This window comes from Bufo bufo, chromosome 10, assembly GCF_905171765.1.
Source record: "Bufo bufo chromosome 10, aBufBuf1.1, whole genome shotgun sequence".
Lineage (NCBI taxonomy): Eukaryota > Metazoa > Chordata > Amphibia > Anura > Bufonidae > Bufo > Bufo bufo.
In genome coordinates, this window is record NC_053398.1 from 87,882,137 (window position 1) to 87,900,726 (window position 18,590).

The window sequence follows — 18,590 nt, forward strand, 5'->3', positions numbered from 1 at the left end:
TATATTCCAGGTGAGATTAGATACATACAAATTTCATATGTCATATACTGTTATAAAGATGCCACGGTGTAATACGCAAGATATAAATTATAAGAATATGGCTAACTGTTTCACTCCACTCTATGCGGAATGCAAATTGTCCATCCGGTATGTTTGTCTCGAGGGTCTGAGTACACCATATGTGTAAATCCACCCGTCCGGAAAGTCTAATTCACCCACACTTGGTGTCGCCTTTGACTCAAAGATATGGTATATCTCCACTTTTACTTATATCAATTGTGTGTCTACTCACTGTGTCCCATGTGGGCTCACTTCCTTCGTTCTGCGGGGGGTTACTGCCGTGGCGTCCCACGCTTCCACCTCTCTCCACTGTAACTGTGTTGGTTTCGGTTTTACCAGAGTCTCGCTTCCAGTCTCGCGAGAATCCTATATCGAATGTTTTTCTTTCGTGAATCCTAAACCGAATATTCTCTTACGTGAGTGTAGTGAGTACAGTGAAGAATTTCCACGTCTTTTTAATGATGAATTTTTTTGATGATGGAGGCATGTTGGGTATATAAAATGCACACACTGATGTCCTGATACATTGTATGAATAAATCATATGGTACAAGGGCAACTTTTCACCAACGCAGCTGCACAATATGGTCACTCAGCCTTTCCAGGACCCTGAACAGCTTGTTGGTCTAGCTGTAGGAAGGGATTTATCACATGTGACATTCAGTGTAATTTTTTCACCACTGATGACAGCGACATTACCTGCGCTACATCTCCTGTATAACGTTTGCACATCATAAATATCTGTGACATTCAGTAGAATTTATTTGCGCATACACTTACAAAACCTGCGCTACTGTACGTGTGACATACTTGCAAGCATATATACCATTTAATATGCAGAAGGCGAGCAGTAAGGGACGGGGAAGTGGCCGCAATGCTGATGGTGCACGCAGAGGACGTGGCCCTGAGCACGGTGAAACTGTGCCTGCTGCCAGAGCACAAGAAACACACTCATCCACGATACCTAGCTTCATGTCCCAGTTTGCAGGGCGGCGCAGGACACCACTCTCGAAGTCACGCCAGTGCGACCAGATGGTCGGTTGGATTGCAGCAGATAATGCTTCCAGTCGGTTAAGCACCACCCTGTCTTCCACAAAGTCCAGTCTCAGTAGACAAGAGTCTGGTCAACAGAATCCCTCCCATCATGGAGAGTCTTGGGAAACAAGTGATCCCACATTCGGATATTCCGAGGAGCTCTTTTCAGCGCCATTCCTTGATTTGGGCCTCTCGCCAAGCCCGCTTGAAAAGGGACATGAGGAGATCTTGTGCACTGTTTTCCAAACTCTTGAGCATCCACAGAAGATGACGGTGGGGAACGGCAATTAGTGTTTCACAAGGTGGATGATGATGATGATGATGAGACACAGTTGCCAATAAGTCAACGGCAATAAGGCTAGGTCTACACGACGACATTGGTCGCGCAACAGATAGGGCGCAACATTTGTCGTGCAACATTTTGTTGCACCAATGTCGCGCGACAATCTTTATAATGGCAGTCTATGGTGTCGCACTGCAACATGCGACATGCTGCGACTGCGACGCAACAGTCGCAGAAAAATCCATCTCGAATGGATTTTCTGCGACTGTTGCGTCGCAGTCGCAGCATGTTGCATGTTGCAGTGCAACACCATTGACTGCCATTATAAAAATTGTCGCGCGACATTAGTGCAACAAAATGTCGCGCGACAAATGTCGTCGTGTAGACCTAGCCTTAGTGTCTCAAGAGGTTGATGATGAGGATGAGACACAGTTGTCAATAAGTGAGGTTCTTGTTAGGTCAACAAGTCAGGAGGAGGACGAGAGTGAGGAAGTGGAAGAAGAGGAGGTGGTGGATGATGAAATCACTGACCCAACCTGTGAAGGTGGCAAGCCGAGCAAGGACAGCAGTACAGAGGGGGAGAGATCTGCAGCACCGCAACAGGCTGGAAGAGGCAGTGGGGTGGCAAAAGGGAGAAGGCGGGCCACACCAAACAGGCCCGCAGCAGTCCCCCGGAGTACCCTCTTGCGGCAATCTCCCTTGCCAAGGGCTAGGTGTTCCGCAGTCTGGCGCTTTTTTGAGTAAAGTGCGGACGATAAAGAATTGTCATTTGCAACCTGTGCCGTACCAAAATTAGAAGGGGCATGATCACTAGCAACCTCACCACCACCAGCATGATCCGCCACATGGCATCAAAGCACCCTAATAGGTGGGCCGAACGCCTGGGTCCACAATCAATGTCTTCGGGTCACACCACCGCCTTCTGTTCCCCTGTGTTACGTGCTGGCCAATCCCCTGTCCAAGACATAGGCCCGGATGCCTCCCGCCATGCACCTGGACCTTCGCAAGCACCATCAGCTAGTACATCCACTTCTGTGTCCCAGCGGAGCGTACAGATGTCCATATCCCAGACCTTTGAACGAAAGCGCAAATACCCAACCACCCACCCACAGGCCATGGCACTAAATGCGCACCTTTCCAAATTACTGGCCCTGGAAATGTTGCCATTTAGGCTTGTGGACACTGAGGCTTTCCGCAGCCTGATGGCAGTGGCCGTCTCCTCGTTACTCAGTCCCCAGCCGCCACTATTTTTCCCGGTGTGCCGTCCCCACCTTACACCAGCATGTGCCCTGACCAACGCAGTTATTGGCAAGGTCTACTTAATGACTGACACATGGACAAGTGCTTGTAGCCAGGGAGGTTACATTTCCCTGATGGCACACTGGGTGAATGTTGTGGCGGCCGGGAGCGAGTCGTACCGTGGGATGGCACAGGTGCTACCGACGCCAAGGACTGCGAGCCCTACTTTCATCAGAATTTCCGCCACCACCTACATTAGTGGCTGAAACCCCCCCTTCTCCTCCTCCACTTCCACCTCTGAATTCTCATCTTACAGCACCAGTCAGCCATCAGTCAGTAGCTGGAAGCAGTGTAGCACTGCAGTGGGGAAGCGGCAACAGGCCGTGCTGAAACTAATTTGCTTAGGTGACAAACAGCACACCGCCTCAGAGCTGTGGCAGGGTATAAGGGACCAGACTGAGCTGTTGCTATCGTCACTCAACCTACAACCAGGCATGGTTGTGTTTGAGAATGGCCGTAACTTGGTGGCGGCTTTGGAGCTCGGCAAGCTCACACACATACCATGCCTAGCCCACATGTTCAACTTAGTGGTTCAGCGGTTTCTCAAAACCTACCCCTATTTGCCTGAGCTACTGGTGAAGGTGCGCTGCGTGTGTGCCCATTTCCGAAAGTCATCTACAGCTTCCGCCAGTCTGGCAACGCTGCAGCAGCGCTTTCAATTGCCAGCTCACCTACTGTTGTGCGAAGTGAGCACGCGCTGGAACTCCACAATCCACATGTTGGCCAGGCTTTGTGAGCAGCAGAGGGCAGTAGTGGAATACCAGCTGCAACATGGTCGTCACCTTTACAGTCAGTTTCCGCTCTTCACAACCTCTGTGAGGTTTTACGCAACTTTGAGGAATCAACACAGATGGTGAGCGGTGATGCCGCTATTATCAGCGTTACCATCCCACTTCTGTGTCTACTGAAACGCTCGCTGCTTACAATGAAGGTGGACGCTTTCCATGTGGAAGAGGTGGAAATGGGGGAAGACAGTACACAGGGTGATAGCCAAACCACCCTCAGTTCGTCTTTTTAGCGCAAATTGGATGATGATGAGGAGAAGGAGGAGTAGCAGGAGACGGTTGCTACAGAGGGTAGTACCCATAGCAGGTTTATTCCATCTGTTCAGCGTGGATGGGCCGAAGAAGAGGATGAGGAGATTGCTGTCCTCATCAGGAGGATGACTCTCAAAGTCTTGTCTGTTATGCTGCCTTTTCCGTGACCCTCGCGTTATACGCATTTTGGCCAACACCGATTACTGGTTGTTCACCCTTCTCGACCCCCGCTACAAAGAGAACTTCTCATCTCTCATTCCTGTGGTGGGTGGAGAGGACTAGCAAAATGGTGCAATACCAGAAGGTCCGTGTGGAAACATTGCTCCAAAAATTTCCAGATGACTACGCTGGCGGCAGAGTACGTAGTTCCTTGGGCAACTGAGGAGGGGAGACGAGGGGAACACACAGCAGTTCCAATAAAGGCAGGGTAACACTCTCTAAGGTCTGGGACAGTTTCATGACACTCCGCCAGCACCCTCACCCTGATGCGCGGCCTAGTGTCACAAGGAGGGAAAAGTTTTGGAAGATGGTGAAGGAGTACGTAGCAGACCGTGTCAGCGTCCTCAATGATCCCTCTGTGCCTTACAACTATTGGATGTCCAAGCTGGACACGTGGCATGAACTGGCGTTCTTCGCCTTGGAGGTTCTGGCCTGCCCTGCCGGCAGCGTTTTGTCAGAGCGGGTATTAAGTGCTGCTGGGGGCATAATAACTGATAAGCGCAATCTGCCTGTCAACTGAAAATGCTGACAGGTTGACTCTTATCAAAATGAACAAGGCCTGGAATGCCCCTGACTTCTCTACTCCACCAGATGAAAGCAGCTGAACATAAAGGCACTTTAAATGTGGCTTTTATGGTGTATTGAATACACTCTATTCCCATGCACCCCTTCAACCACAAAAAAGGGTATATTGTTCAATCTTCCATTTCTCGTCGTCGTCCTCCTCCATCATATCAACATGCTTACTACGCTGCCCTCGCTCCTCATATTTTAGAGGGTCAGCTCAGCAGCAGACCCTCACCCCTAATGTTTTAGATGGTCAGATCAGCAGCAGGCCCTCGCCCCTAATGTTTTAGAGGGTCACCAGCAGGCCCTCGCCCATAATGTTTTAGATGGTCAGATCAGCAGCAAGCACTCGCCCCCTAATGTTTTAGAGGGTCAGCTCAGCAGCAGACCCTCACCCCTAATGTTTTAGATGGTCAGATCAGCAGCAGGCCCTCGCCCCTAATGTTTTAGAGGGTCACCAGCAGGCCCTTGCTTCTCATGTTTTAGAGGGTCACCAGCAGGCCATCAATCATAATTTTTCAAGGGTGTGTATGATGCCCTACTTTATGTGTACTAAAGGGTGTATTGGAGTGCCGATTCCGTGTAATTTTTGGCAGCCCTTTCACTTAGTGCATAGGCTTTATAAGTGTAGGAGTCCCACTACCTGAACAATTGTACCACAATGTGAATAAGGCCCTACTTTATGTGATATACAGGTTGTATCAGAGTGCCTCTTCCTTGTAATTTTTGGCAGCACTTACACGTTATAATACCTGCAATTATGAATGTGCTAGTCTAAGGCCTCTTTCACACTTGCGTTGTCCGGATCCGTCGTGTACTCCACTTGCCAGAATTACACGCCGGATCCGGAAAAACGCAAGTGTACTGAAACCATTTGAAGACGGATCCGTCTTCAAAATGCGTTCAGTGTTACTATGGCACCCAGGACGCTATTAAAGTCCTGGTTGCCATAGTAGGAGCGGGGAGCTGGGGAGCAGTATACTTACAGTCCGTGCGGCTCCCGGGGCGCTCCAGAATGACGTCAGAGCGCCCCATGCGCATGGATGACGTGCCATGCGATCACGTGATCCATGCGCTTGGGGCGCCCTGACGTCACTCTGGAGCGCCCCGGGAGCCGCACGGATGGTAAGTATGCTGCTCCCCCGCTCCCCGCTACACTTTACCATGGCAACCAGGACTTTAGCGTCCTGGCAGCCATGGTAACCATTCAGAAAAAGCTAAACGTCGGATCCGGCAATGCGCCGAAACGACGTTTAGCTTAAGGCCGGATCCGGATCAATGCCTTTCAATGGGCATTAATTTCGGATCCGGCCTTGCGGCAAGTCTTCAGGATTTTTGGCCGGAGCAAAAAGCGCAGCCTGATGCATCCTGAACGGATTTCACTCCATTCAGAATGCATTAGGATAAAACTGATCAGGATTCTTCCGGCATAGAGCCCCGACGACGGAACTCTATGCCGGAAGAAAAGAACGCAGGTGTGAAAGAGCCCTAAATTTTCTTGTAGTAAACCCTTTTCAATGACCCTTGGCCCATTTTCCACTGCTTTGTTTGCTAAAAGTTGTTTCTTTAGAGGGTAGAGTCCTGACCAAGTTTTTACCTCCGGTAGAAGATGATCCCAACTAAGACTGGGCCTCCTCTTGCCCTGGGCCCCATAGCAGTCGCATGGTCTGCCGCTATGGTAGTTACACCCCTGGTATCAGGAGAATTATGAGTATATATTATACATGTAGTTTGGTCTCCAGCATTCCTCCACATGCCACCTAGCTTTTCAAAGCTGCTGAAAGACAAATCTGCACATTACGCAGTGAAAGGTAGAATTATCACTGTAAAAGTATCAGATTAGCTATTCAGCTATATGTACTATGGCTGGTACAATGTACACTGCTCAAAAAAATAAAGGGAACACTTAAACAACACAATGTAACTCCAAGTCAATCACACTTCTGTGAAATCAAACTGTCCACTTAGGAAGCAACACTGAGTGACAATCAATTTCACATGCTGTTGTGCAAATGGGATAAACAACAGGTGGAAATTATAGGCAATTAGCAAGACACCCCCAATAAAGGAGTGGTTCTGCAGGTGGTGACCACAGACCACTTCTCAGTTCCTATGCTTCCTGGCTGATGTTTTGGTCACTTTTGAATGCTGGCGGTGCTTTCACTCTAGTGGTAGCATGAGACGGAGTCTACAACCCACACAAGTGGCTCAGGTAGTGCAGCTTATCCAGGATGGCACATCAATGCAAGCTGTGGCAAGAAGGTTTGCTGTGTCTGTCAGCGTAGTGTCCAGAGCATGGAGGCGCTACCAGGAGACAGGCCAGTACATCAGGAGATGTGGAGGAGGCCGTAGGAGGGCAACAACCCAGCAGCAGGACTGCTACCTCCGCCTTTGTGCAAGGAGGAACAGGAGGAGCACTGCCAGAGCCCTGCAAAATGAGCTCAAATGGTCAGAAACAGACTCCATGAGGGTGATATGAGGGCCCGACGTCCACAGGTGGGGGTTGTGCTTACAGCCCAACACTGTGCAGGACGTTTGGCATTTGCCAGGGAACACCAAGATTGGCAAATTCGCCACTGGCGCCCTGTGCTCTTCACAGATGAAAGCAGGTTCACACTGAGCACATGTGACAGACGTGACAGAGTCTTGAGACGCCGTGGAGAACGTTCTGCTGCCTGCAACATCCTCCAGCATGACCGGTTTGGCATTGGGTCAGTAATGGTGTGGGGTGGCATTTCTTTGGAGGGCCGCACAGCCCTCCATGTGCTCGCCAGAGGTAGCCTGACTGCCATTAGGTACCGAGATGAGATCCTCAGACCCCTTGTGAGACCATATGCTGGTGCGGATGGCCATGGGTTCCTCCTAATGCAAGACAATGCTAGACCTCATGTGGCTGGAGTGTGTCAGCAGTTCCTGCAAGACGAAGGCATTGATGCTATGGACTGGCCCGCCCGTTCCCCAGACCTGAATCCAATTGAGCACATCTGGGACATCATGTCTCGCTCTATCCACCAACGTCACGTTGCACCACAGACTGTCCAGGAGTTGGCAGATGCTTTAGTCCAGGTCTGGGAGGAGATCCCTCAGGAGACCGTCCGCCACCTCATCAGGAGCATGCACAGGCGTTGTAGGGAGGTCATACAGGCACGTGGAGGCCACACACACTACTGAGCCTCATTTTGACTTGTTTTAAGGACATTACATCAAAGTTGGATCAGCCTGTAGTGTGTTTTTCCACTTTAATTTTGAGTGTGACTCCAAATCCAGACCATCCAGATTTCCATTTTTTTTATTTCTGTGTGATTTTGTTGTCAGCACATTCAACTATGTAAAGAACAAAGTATTTCAGAAGAATATTTAATTAATTCAGATCTAGGATGTGTTATTTTTGTGTTCCCTTTATTTTTTTGAGCAGTGTATATACTACAGCTGGTACTATTGATACTATGGCTGGCTTTCTCACCAAATCTATTTTGTTCTATTAGTAATAGAGATTCCTTTCAACTAGTGGCGTCGCTACAGGGGGGCCCCCCTATGTTATTCTCCCCCCCCCCCCCCCCCCCCCGCTGATTCCCCAAAGGAGCTGCTCTGGGGGGCTAGTGAGGCATAAGGGCTGATATGGGGGATAATAAGAGGCATGGGGGCTGATATGGGGGTGATGAGAGGCATAATGAGGGCTAATAAGAGGAATAATGGGGGCTAATGAGGCATAAGGGCTTATAATGGGGGCTAATGAGGCATAAGGGCTGATATGGGGGCTAATGAGAGGCATGGGGGCTGATATGGGAGTGATGAGAGGCATAATGAGGGCTAATGAGAGGCATAATAACAGTGTCATCCACAGATGCCCCCATAACAGTGTGTCTTCCACAGATCCACCATAACAGTACGCCTGCGCACTGACGAGAGACAGAAAGAAAGGGAAAGAATCCGCGGAAGCAAGCAGAGGACGGCACAGCAGACGACTGAATGGCTTCTTTTGTAAGTAAATTGTTTTATTATAAATGTATCCCTGCATACTGCAATACTCTCGTATTTTGTAATCTTATTTATATATACTTATTTTGTTTTTGCCCCCCCATTTTTGACTGCGGTATCTTTGTGCCCCCCCTATATATTGTTCCTAGAGTCGCCACTGCTTTCAACTAAATGGCGACATTCGGTGTGTAGACAAATGGGAGGCTGCCTAAATCCAGCCCCTCCTCCTAAACTTCCTGGATCATGTGCACTATCATCGTAGGGGGAAAAACATGGCTGCAGCCTTGGAGAAGAATACACTGGTTTTCTATGTTATTTTTCATGGTCTGCAATTGTTATATTAGACAAAACAAGAACAAGTAAAATAAGGAGTGTATGTCAGGTTTTGTTTGTTGTTCCTTTAAAGGGATCGGCCACTTTCTGGTTAATTGTGACCAATGTGTATGTAAGATGACTATATGCCACTTACTAATACAGCATGTGCTGTCCACATAGAGGTCCTATCTACAAGATGGCCGCTAATGAACCAGACACATCACTTAGCCTCCTCCATTCCTCCAACACAGTGCGCACCTGCACTAACCTCTTAAGTGTAGATGGCAGGTGCATTGTATTTGAATGGAGGAGGCTGGGTTATTGGCCTGGTCAAATGACCCTCCATTTGCAGCCATTTTGTGGACAGGACCTCCATGTGGATAGCACAGAAGATTTGGCCAACAAGGGGGCATACCTTATAAAATATAGAAAATGGCGCCGAATATCAACAAAGGCCATATTAGTAAGTGCCATATAGTCATCTTAGGCTACTTTCACACCAGCGCTTTTGCTGGATCCATCATGGATCCGCAAAAACGCTTCCATTCTGATAATACAACTGCCTGCATCCGTTATGAACGGATCCGGTTGTATTATCTTTAACATAGCCAAGACGGATCCGTCATAAACTCCATTGAAAGTCAATGGGGGACGGATCCGTTTTCTATTGTGTCAGAGAAAACAGATCCGTCCCTATTGACTTACATTCTGTATCTTGCTCTGCACCCCATCGCGGACAGAAAAACCCTGCTTGCAGCGTTATTCCGTCCACAATGGGGAAGAATGCATTCTGGTGCACTCCACTTCATTCGGTTCAGTTTTGTCCCTACTGACAATGAATGGGGACGGAAGCTTCCCCCCCCCCCCCCTATTGAGATCCTATGACAGATCTCCATAGCAGAAAGGGAAAGCGCAGGTGTGAAAGTAGCCTTACAGACATATTCATCAAGTAGCCAACCCCGTTAAGGAATGAGTAATCTAGAGGAAACCATGTACAATTTCACAGGAATAATCATTGCAGCATATTTACTCTATGTCATTTGTACTTCTTTCTATTGTCTAATATGCTGATCTTTTATGAAATATTTGATTTGAAAGATCTATCATACAACTTTTATACTTTTCTAACTACCATAAATAAGTGTCAGTGATTACTTAAAATACTGATGATCTACAAACCTGCCAGCCATTGGCTATCTTCTGGTTGAAGATTCCAAATTCATATCGGATTCCATAACCATACGCAGCCAACCCAAGGGTGGCCATGGAGTCCAGAAAACAAGCTGATAAAAATATGGATATGACATTATTACAACAATAAATCTCCAATGTAAAGAACTACAGACATTGTCATGCATTAGATAATAATAATTACAATAATATGCTCATCTCTGTAATATAAAATAGATTTTTTTAACCATTTTTGTTAAATGCAGGTACACACGTTTCCTTCCCTGACAGCAAGCAGAGATCTTAAAAATGGTGAAAAAGTATGCAATCTTTCGTTATACAATAATGCACCAAATGGTTAAACATTTAGGAGAATATCATTATGACGTGTATAGTACCGTAGTGGCAAAAACCCTTGAACTTTCTTAATTTCTAAAACAAAATAAAAATAAATAAAAAAAACGGGTTCAAAATAAAGAAGAAACTTTTGTAAAATAATAATAATAATAATAATAATAATAATAATAATTCAAATAAGGATTCAAGTAGTAGTTCATGTGACCTGTTACAGGAAAATATGGCTCTTAGCCAGAACCTTTCGCCTGATGACCACACAAATACGCCTAATAATTGGATATAGTGTATATTGATACCCAGTGGTATTAACCCATTCAGTGATATCAGTATGGCCAGTAACATTGTGTCCCTTGTTAGCATATCAAAGGCAGTAAGGGCACATTGTAAAAGCAGTAGGTCAACATTCTCGTGGCCAACAGGTTGGGAAGAGATTTGGGTGGTCACAGGGTGGAGTCCATGGTGGGGGCTGGGACACAAGAACATATAGGTGAAACTTGTGAGTTGGGCTCCTCGCTCTTCCTGCCAGCCCTTGGACCAATAACACTTGAGGAGCAAGCTAAGTATATATCTGGTTATATGTGTATGTATATAAGTATAATATCCCAGTAGACTTTATATGTGTACATATAGATATTTGTAGTCTGCAATTGTATTACGTGTAGATTATATATATGCTAATGCTATTTATGCATGAGTCTCTATATGTACATGTACTAATGGTCAGGTACAGGATGTGAGTTGGTTAGAAGAGTAGACCCAGGAGACTGTATATTGGTGGACTCTTGATATACTGTATATACATACACATTATTAGCCACATTTGCTTAGCATCCAGGGTGGGCAGGAACGGAGGTGGCTGTGTGTGGTGTTGTCCTCTATGTATTGTGTTATCTGTATCTTTATGTATATTGTCCATTGCTTTGTCATCTCTATGTTATCAGTAAACTATTTTTATATATAAGTATCTGGGAGGGTTGTATATTGCTCCTGGGGTATATGAAGGACTGGAGGGACACCGAACAAGCAGGTTATATAGGAAACAAAGACAACAGGCTAGGAATAGAATAGAAGGGACGGAATATGGAGATAGACATAAATCTCCTATTTCCAATAAGCAAACTTCCCTTCATCATGACCTAATAACAGAGGTTCTCACTGTGCAAACGCACAGAAACCATGAGGGTAAGGGAGGCGAGACCTCTCCAAATCCTATCCAGACCACTTTTCAATGTAATTTGGGTGGTTGTCTCAAAGAGGTATCACTGTACGTTTATTGAGGGTCCTACTTGGAATATGGAAAGATCATTCAGTGGACAGGGCTGTCCAGGCTCTAGATATTGATGACCTATCCCTAGGCCAATATCAGATGGTTGGCGCTCCAACACTTGGCACCATCACCAATCAGCCATTCTCACCAGCTGCTGGCACCGGAATTAACACAGTGGATGGACCCGGAAGTTGACAGGTCCATCCACTGTGTAGTGCCCATACTGGGTTACTACAGTTCGGGTCCCATTCAGTAAAGCCTCCTCTCACATGGCCCAACCTCTTCAGTAAATGTGCCCCTGACGAAGTGGAGGCGAAACCTGGGTCGGGCGTTTGATGAGAGGACGTGCACATATTTAATGACTGTTATTTTATGGATTTTGTGAGTACAATAAATTATTATATTATCACTCAGTAAGCAGGACTTCACTATGTCGGGCCATCTCTTCTTTCATTCTTAGGAGACTAGAGCATCGATATATGTGAGAACCGAAGCTATATATCTGAGGAACTATATCCGAATGACACTCCTTGTGTACTGTGAATGTGAACTCCACTAAAATTTAAGCTGCGCAGTTTTTATTCCTTTATGTCTTCAGTGAATGTGATACCATTGCCACAAAAGAGAAAATGGCTTCACTGACCAAAGAGGATGGAGCGCCTGTCACGTTGTTTAGGTTGTTGGGATCAGGAAATGATCTGTAAGAACAGGAATGCTGAAGCCCTCTATTCCAGGAATTAGTACACTAAGCCAACAAACACGTAGCCTCACATTTACTAATACTGTCTAAAAGTGAGACAATGTAAACTGCGCCGTATTTATCACAGTGGTGGAGGCTGGATGATAAATCTGCCGCACCAATAAGCTACAGTATCCAGTCTAAATTTACGCCACCTATTTGTTGGCTTAGTGTACTCCAGAAAATGCACACAATCTTGGAGCATTATTTGGCGTAGGACGCCACATTTAAACCCATGCCCTTCTCCCATGTCTGGGGAGTCATAAAAGGGTAGAAACTGTTTAGAACAGATTAATAAATGTGGTACATGTAGCATGTATACCAGTTTTTGTGTAAACTGCACCAAAATTCTTGGGCATCTCAGATTAGTAAATCTCTGCCTTTGTCTGGAGCAGAAAACACTGGACATATAAATGAGTAATCTGTGCGCTGCTAAGGGTTGTGCCAGAAAACCGTGACATCAGGACCCTACTTTCATCATATCAGCTCCTGGATAGCAAGGGACCTTAATGGCATATTCACACATTGCAGATTTTTTACAGAACTGTCTGCAACGGGAAATCTGTTGTATCTGCAGCCTGCACATAGATCTCATGCCGATACAGTCACAGAACGTTCTGCAACAAACCTGCCTTGTGTAATTCTGCCCCTGTCACGATTCCATGTGCTGCTTGTGTTCCCTCCTGTCATGTCATATAAAAGCCTGTAGCAACTACCCACTTTCAGAATCATGGAGACGTTATGTGAATCATAGTACCAGCATTTTATTCTGTCCCCAAATATGCAAGAAGAAGCTCAATAGGACCTTCTGGAAATGATATGACAATGAAATACTACGTAACACCATCTGCCAAACTTACCTGCCAGTCTTCCCAGACCACCATTTCCCAAGCCTGCATCTTCCTCAATCTCCTCAAGCTCTTCCATGTCCAGTCCAAGCTGATTACAAATTGGAACACATTTAATATATATACAGTATGTAGACATACACACGCAGTACATGTACCACCACACATCACTACAGACACCACTCTCTTATTAGGAAGCATTTTAGAATTAGACACTTATACTGCAATGGGGCTAAAGAGAGGTGGTAACGAGCCTCATGGGACTGGACACTAATACAGAAGTGATAGTCTACACATCATGATATGTACCTGATATACAGCCTCATCACAGGCATTTTCAAGACCCAGGTTTACCATAGTATTCTGGAGAGTGCGACCCATATAAAACTCCAGGGAGAGGTAGTAAATTCTCTGTAAAATATAATAACAGATAAACAGCCATAAAAGTATCTGCATAGTCCAGGGGTGGCCAACCTTACAGACACAAAGAGACAGACAAAAAAAAAGGAAGGACTACCAGGAGCCACAAGCAATACAGTACATCGCGCGGCATAGCGACATGTAATATGTTTATTTTTTATTGTTTGTAAATGTTATATGTAAAATTGGGAAAGGAAGCGATTTAAACTTTTAGTATATTTTTTTTACTTTTTTATTTTGTATTTACTATTAGCCTTCTTAGGGGCTAGAACCCTTGTCCTATTCACCCTAATAGAGCTCTAGGGGTTAAATTCCACGAGAGAAAACTTGCCCTGAAATGTCATGCAGTCAGCACTGTCTGTTGAGGAGGAGAGACAGAAACAGGGTCGGACTGACCCAGCAGAAGTCCCAAGGATCCTCTAGTGGGCCCAGCAATACAGTTGAATGCTGCAATGGGGCACGGGACTAATGTCTCCCTGGCCCACTGTTTCCTCTAATAGGCTTTAGTCCTAGTTGCTGTAGCCTATGGGAGGCCGGTGGCATCATCGTGCTGCCTGAGCTGGGTTGCATAGAGCTCAGGGCACAGACTAGAAGAGGAACGTGTCTTGCACTGTATCAATGACAGCAGAATGGAGGTAAGTAAGTATTTGAGTTTATTATTTTTATTTGGCAGCATGCCACAATGGGGTGGGGATCATTATTCTGTAACTGGAGAAAGCACTATTGGGACACTGCAGCTGTAAAAAGGAGCATTTTTGTACTGGCACACATTATAAGGGGGCCACTATGGGGACATCAGTTCTACTGGGGTCACTAAAAGGGGGTCGTTTTTTGTACTGACACATGTTATAAGGGAGCATTTTTTGTACTGGCGCACATTCTAAGGTGCTCTCTTTGGGGACATTTGTTCTACAGGGGTCACCAAAGAATTTTTTGTATTGACACACATAAGGGGGTATTTTTGTGCTGCCACACATAGCACACTCTGGCAGAGAATTATTAATATTGGTGGGTCTTTTGGGAGGATTGTTACAGTGGGAGGCACCCTGGCACAGTATGAGCTTATCAAAATTATTTTTGGAGGACACTATGTTTACAGCACTAATAAGTGCACAGGTTTTTTTTAGGGCACTGTGTGCCAATAATTATTGAAGGGGGATTATCTGTTTCTGCAGTATAGTATTGGGATGCACAGTGGGCACTGTATTAGAGGTGGCAGGATGGGGTGGGAGGAAGATGGAAAAATAGAAAACTAAGATGTCTGTTTTTCAAACTCTGCACACAATAGATGGCTGAAAGAAATCATCATGGCGGTCTGGTCTGGATGGAGAAGATAAAGAAAGAGAATGTCTACATCAGAGGACACGTCACTGGATGTAAGAGGTATGTGGCGCTGTACTACCCTGTATGTTTTGTAGCTCTGTATGTAATATTTTCAAAGTGTGTCTTTAACAGTAGGGCTGGAGGGAAGGGATTAGGTTAACCGCCGTTTCAGTTTTTGCCTCAGGCAGCAGAAAGGCTAGGTGCACCCCTGGATTCAAGAGATAAATCGCATTTGGAGTTTTCTTTTGAGCTAATCACTGTCCAATACAGTCTATGTCTTAAGTTTTGAATCAGTTAGACTTTTGGGCCCCAAGAGTAATTTCCTCTGGTGGGCCCAAGGAGCCCCAGTCTGACACTGAACAGGGAGTGGATAATTTACAGTATATACTGTCCCTATATGTTGTATTTCAAGGCAGCTGGTTGGTTACTCACGCACCAGGGACACAGAAGAATTATTCACTGCCAGCGTTGTACATATATTAATTTCTAGAAGCCAGCAGGGAGGGAAAAATAATTAACCCCAGCATTCTTCACAGTGACTGTGGCTCTGTACTATGTAGACGGACATGCCTTAGTAACGCTCATTTAGAAAGTGCTGTTAAGGGACATTTTAGGGCAAGTTTTCTCATATAAATGTACAAGTTCTCAAAATTAAGTGTATCAGAAAATGTTCCCTAACACTGTCCCTACACTTTAGAAGAAGAAAAAAAATAAATGTTACTTACACTTTAAGATCTCTTTACAGCTGACCGATGAAATATATATAAGTGACAAAAAAAACGGAAAAAAAAAAATAGGTTCTAGATGTAGGACTATAAAATTATTCAGTATAAAATAGGAACTGGCGAGTCGTGTTAAAGATAGAGCCCGGATCCTGAATTCTGAGATTTAGAAAGCAATGTCTGTAAACGTAGCATCGACAGACAGCATAAATTGTTTTGTTCAGATAAAGCGTAGCCTGGCTTATACAGTCATTCCTTAATCCCAGTTCCCAGTTTGTCATCACACACAAAGCTCTGATCAAACTATAGTGTGAAAAGGATGAATTACCCTGACAAGTGATGTTAAGACTTAAGACTCGCTTGCTATATTCAGACCTCTTTTAAGATTCACTTCATTCAGTCACTGCAAATCTGGGGATCTGAGGCCTATGTGATTAACTATGATTGGAGTGCTTGTGTCAGTTGTGTGCTACACAGATTTTACTTTGGAATGGCTGGCGAACAATATCATTAGGAGAATCCTCATCACATACGTCTCCTTACAGATTAATAAAATGACTGATCAGAACCTCAAACTAGAACATGGCAAAACCATGGACATCTCACAAAGCTGTCATTTTTTATCCCAACTCAATATGAGAACACATCCTCACATTTTATGCATCAGTTTGATATTATATTATGATTTGGGCCGGTTTTCAGCTCTTATGAACTCCCCGTCCTATGTTTAAATAATAAATGTCTGTTATATAACGAAAAACATAAGAATTTTACAATTAAAATACTTAAAAATGTTCTTGTTTCTGGATATTGGAGTTGGATACTTGCTATGGTTCCTCCTGATGTTATTTTAATTCTTTATCGTGAATCAGGAACATCCTAGTTGGATGCTCCATGTTCTGCGAGGTGAACAAAAAAAACACCAGGGGGCGCCATAACACATATGTGACAGTACACACCGGAGCACTAAATAATTCCAGTTAAATATTTTCTGTGATCTAACAGATAAAGTCTAAAGTGGAACAACCACTTTTGTCCTACATTTAATATAGAAGTTTGGAAAAAAAAAATATGCACAGTCCAGTAAAAACCATACTTTTTTTAAATGTTTTTTTTTTTTATACAATAAGACAAAAAAGTGATTTGAACCCAGCCTAAAGTAGTATGAGGTTGGCAATGATAGGGCAGTACAGCTGCACAGAGAGTTTGAATAAACCAAGGAAAAATCTGGAGAGAGTTTGTATGTTCTCCCAGTGTTTGCGGGGTTTCCTCACATCATTTCAAGAAGATGCAGATAGGAAATTTGACTATAGTGTGAGACATTAGGATGGGAGACTGACTGATGTGTATAATTATAATCTCTATACAGTACTATGGAATAACAGCAACAGGAACTGTTAGAATCTCTATTAAACACTGCCAGAGGCAGGGTGTAATAGGATGTTAGTAAAATCAATGAACACTGCAACACAGAAGATGCAGGATAAGTCCGCTAGGGAAATTATATAAGGTGGAAAGTTTACTCAAACTCTTAAAAATATATATTTTTTAAACACCCTCATATGGCTATGTTGGTGTACAAATAAAAAAAAGGTTATGGTTCTTTGAAAATGAGGATGAAGAAACTCACCTTGGGGTCATGTTCATAGTAGTGCTGCTGTGTTCGGATCCACCGGCCCACCAGATGATCACGCACCGTGTGAGCGAGGGCAAAGTAGTAGTCACGAGGATTGGCCACATTACGATCTTTCACAAGGGTGAAGTGTAAGTGCCGGTTAAAGTTCTTCTTGAGCTCGGAAACATTTTCTGCTCCAGCCAAACCCCGGACACTGATCTGCTTTCTCTTCTCCTGGTCAGTAAGAGGCCTGGACATGGCAAAGGTAGAGTGCACCACACAATTAGAGGGCGAGGGCGAGGAACGTAGGAATGGTGCTGGTGCAGAGCAGAGTGGAGGTGACAGACTTCTGAGTGCCTCACTGACTCAACTCATCTCTTCCAAAAAGCACACCCTTCCACTGCCCCTCCTACAAAACAAAATAGCCAAAGGGCATGGCAGCAGGAGGCAGGATATACAGAAGGTTAAGAGGTGGTGGGAGGCAAGTGGATTGAGTATACGAGCAAGGTTAGCCAAAAGTGCAAGTTAATGCATTTTACATGATTGACATGATCCTGTAAAGGTAAAGGTTCCTGCAAGGTTCTAGGTGCAGGTATTAGAGGCAGTGTGACAGCAGCAAAGTGAGCAAAACTAAGCACAGAGACAGAATAAAATAATCTGAGAGGGTGAATGGTCATGGGCAACAGATGGGTTAATGTGGATACAGGAGATCAGATTTAGTCTGTCCCTCTAGTGTTTAAATATAGTGGTGACCTTCAGCTGGTAGGATATATGTATTACAGGGCAGAGAGCAGGGGTGATACAGAAGACATTGCTGTTTAACTCTCAATTGCCCAGAACTATATACTTTAATGAGAGACCTGAACCATAATGATATCATGATCAGTTATGAGAGCCAGTCTCTCGGTGATTAGAGATGTACAGTATCACCCATCTAACCAGCTACCCCAGCACTCAGCACGCTTGTAGTTCTACCATCAGCATCTACCTAGAAAATGTAACTTTCCCCTACAAGATCCAATAACCTGAAGTGCAATGCAGTAAAGCATTTCTAAAGGCTCATGCACACGACCATATGTATTTTTTGGTCTGCAAACCGCGGATCCGCAAAACATGGATACCAACCATCTGCATGCCACATTTTCCTAATAGTACTGCCTTATCAAGCACATGACCGTATTTTTGGTCTGCAGCCTATCCGCATTTTTTGCAGACCCATTCATTTTAACAGGGTTGCAAAAAAATGTGGACCGGACACCTTGTGTTGTCTGCATCCGTTTGCCAATGGTAGCGGTTCCGCGAAAAAAATAGAACATGTCCTATTCTTGTCTGTTTTG

At 44.9% G+C, this 18,590-nt stretch overlaps 1 protein-coding gene across 1 annotated transcript in view; it reads right to left on the reverse strand.

Annotated features, from left to right (window-relative positions):
• The window catches only part of PYGM (glycogen phosphorylase, muscle associated), a 128,345-nt gene extending 110,834 nt beyond the window's left edge, over positions 1–17,511 (reverse strand). Inside the window, exons 1-4 of the mRNA XM_040409797.1 lie at positions 17,269–17,511; positions 13,483–13,584; positions 13,186–13,264; positions 9,972–10,075 (exon numbers count right to left, since the gene is read on the reverse strand). Of these exons, the coding sequence (XP_040265731.1) occupies positions 9,972–10,075; positions 13,186–13,264; positions 13,483–13,584; positions 17,269–17,511 (528 nt within the window). The remainder of the gene's footprint in view (positions 1–9,971; positions 10,076–13,185; positions 13,265–13,482; positions 13,585–17,268) is intronic.
• Positions 17,512–18,590: the final 1,079 nt, after the last annotated feature.